We start from the raw sequence: 7,043 nt of genomic DNA, 5'->3' as shown, positions 1-7,043 counted from the left end.
CAAATTTTTGGCCTGGCTATGTCTTCGGGAGGCTCTTCCTACTGCTGCATTTCGTTTTAGAAGGGGCATTTCGCACACGGATAGCTGTCCACGATGTTTCTCAAGTCAGGAGTCGGTTTTACATTGTATTCGGGATTGTCCAAAAGCCCAACTTGTTTGGCAAGCTTTAGGGATCTCCGATCAACCAGTGGATTTGATGAGTTGGTTCTTACATAATAGCAAACAGCGCCCCTTTAGATTCTTTTCTGGTCTCTGGTGGATTTGGTGTTCGAGAAACAACGAGATCTTTCATCCTCACGAGCATTGGACCACAGACAAGGTGATTGGTATGGCTTTGTCCTTAGAAAAGGAGCTCCGAAATATTTTTGAGTTGCAACGACTATCTATACCCTCAACCATTAGTGGCTCTTGGATTCCCCCCTCAGTGGGTACCTTTAAGATTAATTGTGATGCTAGCTATCCTGGCAGTGGTGCTCGAGTTGGTTTTGCTTGTGTTAGCAGAGATTGGAAGGGAAGGTGGCAACGAGGCTGTCTGGGAACAATTGAGAGTCGTAGCATTTTGCAAGGAGAGTTGTTTGCTATTTGGAGAGGCTTTCTTTTAGCATGGGACTCGGGACAAAGAGACATTATATGTGAGACAGACTGTGTGGAGGCTTTTACTATTGTCAATAATTTACAAGATTGCTCTGGGTTTACTGATCCTTTGGTGTTAAAAATCCGAGATATCATGTCTTGGAAATGGCGTGCTGATCTTCGGTTGATCTTGAGAGATGCAAATACAGTAGCAGACATCATGGCAAAGACTGCAATGAGGACTATTTCTCCCCAAATGGAGCTTCCATTGCCTTGGAAGGAGTTTGAGAGTAGTATTCAGCGGGACTGCCTTTCTTAAGCAGTTTCTTGTTTTTTTTTTTCTTTCTTAGTTTTTGTTTATTTTTCTTTTAAGTCACCAAAAAAAAAAAAATTCTAAAAATGACTTAACGAGTATGAGTATATATTTCTTAAGAGAGGTTCTAGATTAAAACAATCTGTACCATCCAGTCCTCCACGTGGCCATTTCATCTACAAAAATTGTTTTCTGGCCAATTTTGTTTTTGGATGGTTGAAATATTCCAAGAAAAGAAAAAGTATTAATTAATTATTTCATTTCCTATTTTCTTGGCTTCCTTTGTTTTTCATTCTCATCTTGCAATTCAGGGCTCCAACCTCCAAGTAAGGAAGAAAACGATATAGGAACACCAGATACACGGAAATGCTGAGGGTCGCCGCAAAGAGGTTATTTGTGACGCCGTCGCCGGCACCCCAACAGGCTATTAGGGTTCTGCCGCGATTTTACCATGAGAGGGTGGTAGATCACTACAACAATCCACGGAACGTTGGTTCCTTCGACAAGAATGACCCCACCGTGGGAACGGGTTTGGTCGGAGCACCGGCGTGCGGTGACGTCATGAAGCTGCAGATTAAGGTCGACGAGAAGACCGGCAAGATTGTTGATGCTCGCTTCAAGACCTTCGGCTGCGGCTCCGCCATTGCTTCTTCCTCTGTCGGTAAACCCTTGTTTGCTACTGTTGCTTATATTTTATTTTATTTTATTTTATTCTCCAATTGGTTTCCGTTTAAGTGCTTAATTGTTTGTAATTAAAATCTTAATAATACGATTATGGTTTTGAATTTGATTGCCTATGAGCTGGCGATCTTTTAAAAAACATAAAATAAGTTGAGGGCGTAGTTATTAGGATTTAGGAAGCTCGAAGTTGAAAACATCTTGTGGAGCGTGCTTGTTACCACTGGTTGGTAGAATGTGTGTATACCTAAGAATAAGTTTTTGATTTGTGGATTGATTTATCATGTTTCATCTAATCTTGTCATCATTGCTAGATTGACATTTGACATATATGTTTCTAATTTATGGTTTTCTTTTGCTAGCTACTGAATGGGTAAAGGGAAAGCAGATGGAGGAAGTTTTGTCCATTAAGAACACGTAAGTATCTGCCTTGCAACTCTCTAATCCAAGAAATGTGTTCAATTGTATGGTAACTTTTTATCATTTTAGAATTTTTGTACTTCTTTTTATTAATAATATGAAACTTAATGAGTTAGGGTTCACATAAGTTGAAATAATATGACTTGTAATATATGATTGCTTTGCTGGTACGGTGCACCATGCACGTATAGTATATGCTCTATTCACAGAATTAACAAGAATAATCTGTTGGGTGGAATTTCAACCATGGAGAATGTTCTGAGTATAGCATTCTTTTATGCCTTTTTAACATCTCCCATTTGGTTCTGACTGAAGTTGAGGAACAGATATTATATAGAAGATCACTGTTTTATCTTTTATGGTTGCTTGTGGAAGACAAGATATTGGAAGGTGCATGGATCTTTAGTGTTAAACTTATGTATTGCCCCTCACAATGTCTTGTTGTCTTGCAAAAAGGGGCTGAGGTAGTTTATATTCTGCTATTCATCCCCTTGCTGATTACTCTCTCATAGCCTATTGATTATTTCAGAATTAATTTTATCATAGGATGCTTTTTAAGGCCTTTGGTTTCTACGGCTTATACCTTCTCATTGTTTTGTTCTACCTGATTCTAAATTCATTCCTAGCTGTTCCTGTCTGATATTCTGAGCTTTCAAAGTGACAAATGTTTGATGTCCTGCAGCGAAATTGCAAAGCATCTTTCACTTCCACCAGTTAAGCTTCACTGCAGCATGCTTGCTGAAGATGCAATTAAAGCAGCTGTTAAGGACTACGAAGCTAAGCGTGCTAAGGCAACCACTGCAAATGGAGAAGAAACAACCACCGGAGAGAAGGCTGCCACAGCTTAATCTCTTCTTCGTCTAGAATGGTGATGCAAACAACCATTTTGCTGCTTTTTTTTTTTTTCTAATGTTAATGTGTTGTACATGTTAGAAACACCTTAAAGATCTTCTGACTTTTTCTTAGTTTATGCTTGTCAGCTGTATTCTTACAATTCAGTAATTACTTCTGAAGCTGACTAGGCTATGGTTTGTTCTTTGTTGTTTTCATTGTACTTAATAGTTGGCGAATCGTGTTTGGGCAGTTAAATTTCGTATCACCAATTCACCATAACTACTGATGTATCATGTATGCATACATACAATAAAACAGCACGATATTCATTTTCCCACTCCCTTGAGCCATAGAATTGTCTCTATTATTTCAGTAAGTAAATTTATTAGCAATAAGCCAATAAGCCAATAACGAGACTGAAGAATAAAAGTGAACCCAGACATGGCATTGAATTTCATTTGTGCTCCTCAAGTTAATGTTGATTGTCGATTCATTGTAAAATAAAGCTTCCAATTAAAGTGCATCATCACAGAATCGGATTCCAAAGGCAGCTCTGATTTGATCACGTTATCAAGACAGACACGCCATTGAAGATAAGCACCAAGATGTACAGAAATACACTTATAATCAAATTATTACTATTCCAAGTCTTCTTTTTTTCCTTCTCCAGTCGGAAATGATTTTATATTTGTCCACAAGGTGGGAAAAAGAGAAAATGGGGAATTTGTAAGTAGAGACAACGTTATTATTCTCGAAAAAACAGAGAAAAGAAAACACTAAAGGAGCCCAATTAGGCTGACAAGAGTGTTAACAACATCTGCTGGTAGCAGCACCTAGACGGTGTTTTTGCCATGTACAACATCCAACAAGAAATTGGTGAAAAATGTCTCATAACATGGCAACTTAGCATAGCCAGGAAAGTAATTGATATCAATAACGAGGTACCTTTTCTCGTCATTGGCATCTCTAATCACATCAACGTTGAAGAGGTTAAGCCCCAAAGCCTCCCTCAACCCCCTTCCCAACTCGCTCACCAACCCCTCAGGAGGCATTTCAACACCATCCCCTTCCTCCTCCTGCTCACGTGACCCCTTCATGTTTGACACCTGAGAGAATGGCACCGCCCCCTTCAGATTCTTAATCTCTTCCTGCGTTATATCCGCCAACGACTTCCTCCTCACGCAAGTCACGTGCCTCCCCGCAACGTAGATCTTGAAAACCGCGCCACCGTGGTTCACGAACTCTTGCACCACCACAGGGTAATTTAGGGATTTCAACCCTTCACGGTCAAAGACCAAGCATAGATTATGTGAACTCGCGCTCCCGTCGGCTGCCAAGGGCTTCGCTATCACCGGGAACCGCAGGTTCACCGAATCAAGTCCCTCGATGGCGGTTCTCTCGTCGTTTGCGACGGCTTGTTTGGGGACGGAAACAGAAACGACGTCGTTTTGGAGGGAGAGTTTGGGGACCGAGTCGAGCATTGTGACTCGGTCGTGTAGGCGATCTACTGCGTCGGGTGGGTCGATGATTGGGATGGAGGGGTTGTGAAGGGAGAAGTGGCGGAGTTGTTGGGTCCATTGAGGGGAGTGGAGTTTGTGGATGATGGAGTGGAATGGGAGTTGTTGGTGTATGGCTGTGGTGAGGTCGATTGGTATGAGCTCAATGGCGTGATTTTTGGCATGGTCAATCAGGGAGTTTTGGAGGAAGCTCTGGACTTTCTTGGGTTCGAGGGCGAACCCTACTCGATACCTGCTGGGACTTTGACCACCTATTTCAGACATGTGCCTGCGGAAGGTGGTGATACAAAATTGCAAATGATTGTTTCGCTTTTGCCAAGAGGAACGGTGGCAAGCCTGTTATATACAGAATACAGTTAGTGTATTAATACTTAAATTTATATTTTTTTTAATTTGTTAAAGAAATTTAGTTTTTATACGCAAAATGGAAAACGACAAATTTCAGTCATCTAAATTCTAATGTATATTGTTATATCAACTAAAATATTTAATTTTTAAATTTATTATTTAAAAAATTATCAAAATACATGAATCTGATTAAATAATTATATAAAATATTTTATATTATTAAAATTAAATAATTATTTTGACATTCAAAAAATTTTTAATTTCAATAAAACAAAAATTCTCTTTTATTGTTAATAAAATAAATCTTTAAATATCAGCTTTATTTGATAAAATTATTTAAATATTTAAAGTGAAAGATTAATAATTAGTTTATTTTGTTAAATAGAGTTATTTTAAGGTTATACTTGAAACTAAGGTGAATTTGGATCTAGACATGAGGTCCAAACTCTTTTAAATAAAAGTTATGACTTGTTCACCAAAACGGTGGATTATTCGACATTCTTGTTTGAACAGCACTTGGGGATACCTGTAAAAGACTCTGATACATAAATTAACAAGAATTTTAAGTAGACTTAAGTGAATTAGGATTAAGAAATACCTAAGTTTGATAGGTATTTATAGATATGATCACTCCTGAGTCTCTCCACTCGTAGTAGTGGATGGTTTCTTCCTTAATATTTAAAACTTTATCCTATATTGTGGTGAGGACAAATAAGCTAAGGATAGCATTTGGGGTCGTAGATAATTAGGTTTTTACTTGTTATGCAAGTCGCGTCAGACACAAGCTTTGGCACTCGTGCCCCGCGTAACTGGGGTAGATTGACTCGCATAGCTTCTTGGACTGATCTTGTTGGATTTGATGAACTTCTATGGTTCCTATGTGAAACTGGATTAATTTTAATTGAGTCATGACTTTATTTCTGGACTATGGTATGAAAAGTGCCCTTACTCTTGGCTGGGTATTATCGAAGTTAGATCTCGAGCAACGAGATATTTGTGGAACTAATGCTTTTCTAGCAAATGATATAATCGAGAAGTCATACATGTATATTACTTCTCACTTGGACAGGTCTATATTCTCGACATGATTCGAAACAAATATAGTCGGACAATTTGACATGATTTAATTGAGTTGTCGTTTAATATGTTTGTAACTGTTTGCGCACCTTTTCAGTTACATTTGTAACCGTGTGCAACTTTTAAAATAAATTGAAATTACCCCTTTTTCTTTCTATATATATATATACTTCTTTCTTCTTTCGTTTCGTTTGCATTCGAACCTTTGTCACTGTTCAACTTTCATCTTCTTCACTCTTATGTCTCCAAGCTTTTTTGTTTTCTTGATTCCTTTGTTGCTTCCAAGATATCAAAACATACTCACTGCGTTCTTGCTTCTTTCACTTTAAAGGTGGTGTTTTTTCCTTCTTTTTTTTTTTTATTCTTTTGTGAATTTCTTGCATGATATTGATTGCATTTGTTGCAAAGCTTTATCATCTGAAAAGATTTTGTTTAAATCTCTGGACATCTTATTTCTAAGAATGGTGTCTTTAAAAATGCTTGTAGCCTTCAAGTTTTTTATAAGATAATGTGTTTTGTTGAATTATGTTACTATTCATGACCTTTGTGGTTCACCTGGTCCCTTAGTGGCATTGTTATCGCCATTAATGATAGCGCCACTTACGATTTTGCGAATTTGGTTATTTCCACAGCCTTGCCATCACTAGGAATGGCAAAAGTTGCATGATTTTGCTTGTTAAGGACGGTCCTAACTTGTGTTTTTTTGTTTCCGACTTCATGTAATTTTTCATATGTTAAGTTAGTTGTGTTTTTTCTTTTGTAGGTTGACGACAACCAATTTGCATAGGTTAGGAATTTGATCATCAAATGGAAGTGGCGTTGTGAGTATAGTTCTAACCCAACAAATTGACCATCAATTAAATGTTATCACAATTCAAACCAAATATTTAACCGAGAGTATTTAACTCTCGGGTCGTCTTCCCTAGGAGTTACAATTAAGTGTATAATCATTGGCTATGAAAGAGCATGAGAGCATGGGGATTGGGAATGAAAGCAAGAGAGCAAGAACTGTAAATAGCAAGAAAATAAATAATCATGCAAGGATTAAAAGAAAGCAATTAAAGGACTCTTGGCAAGAAGTGAGTAATCTAGGTTTCCTATCCTAATTATGGACCACAAACATGGCAATTGTGTGGAAGCAATCCAAATCAATCAACCCTCCTTAAGAATTAGTCAAAGGTGTAATTTGATCTCAATCCATAAGTCCTAGTCAACTCACTAATTACTTAGTGAAAGACTAGCGTCGATGGAAACCAAACCAATTAACCATTCTTACACAATGC

At 37.9% G+C, this 7,043-nt stretch overlaps 2 protein-coding genes across 2 annotated transcripts; one reads left to right on the top strand and one right to left on the bottom strand.

The window, feature by feature from the left end:
* Positions 1–979: 979 nt before the first annotated feature.
* Positions 980–3,155, top strand: LOC112722342 (uncharacterized). Its single transcript, XM_025773336.3, has 3 exons — positions 980–1,547; positions 1,927–1,981; positions 2,667–3,155. The coding sequence occupies exons 1-3, from the start codon at positions 1,253–1,255 to the stop codon at positions 2,830–2,832; spliced, it is 516 nt and encodes a 171-aa protein (XP_025629121.1). The 5' UTR covers positions 980–1,252; the 3' UTR covers positions 2,833–3,155.
* A 271-nt stretch (positions 3,156–3,426) lies between these two features.
* On the bottom strand, positions 3,427–4,599 carry LOC112722341 (inositol-tetrakisphosphate 1-kinase 2). The gene has a single exon (XM_025773335.3). It carries the CDS (start codon positions 4,597–4,599, stop codon positions 3,652–3,654), a length of 948 nt encoding a protein of 315 aa, XP_025629120.1. The 3' UTR covers positions 3,427–3,651.
* Positions 4,600–7,043: the final 2,444 nt, after the last annotated feature.

Source organism: Arachis hypogaea, chromosome 11 (genome assembly GCF_003086295.3).
Source record: "Arachis hypogaea cultivar Tifrunner chromosome 11, arahy.Tifrunner.gnm2.J5K5, whole genome shotgun sequence".
Classification (NCBI taxonomy): domain Eukaryota; kingdom Viridiplantae; phylum Streptophyta; class Magnoliopsida; order Fabales; family Fabaceae; genus Arachis; species Arachis hypogaea.
The sequence above is the reverse complement of the archived record's forward strand: the minus strand, read 5'-3'. Positions and strand labels throughout refer to the sequence as shown.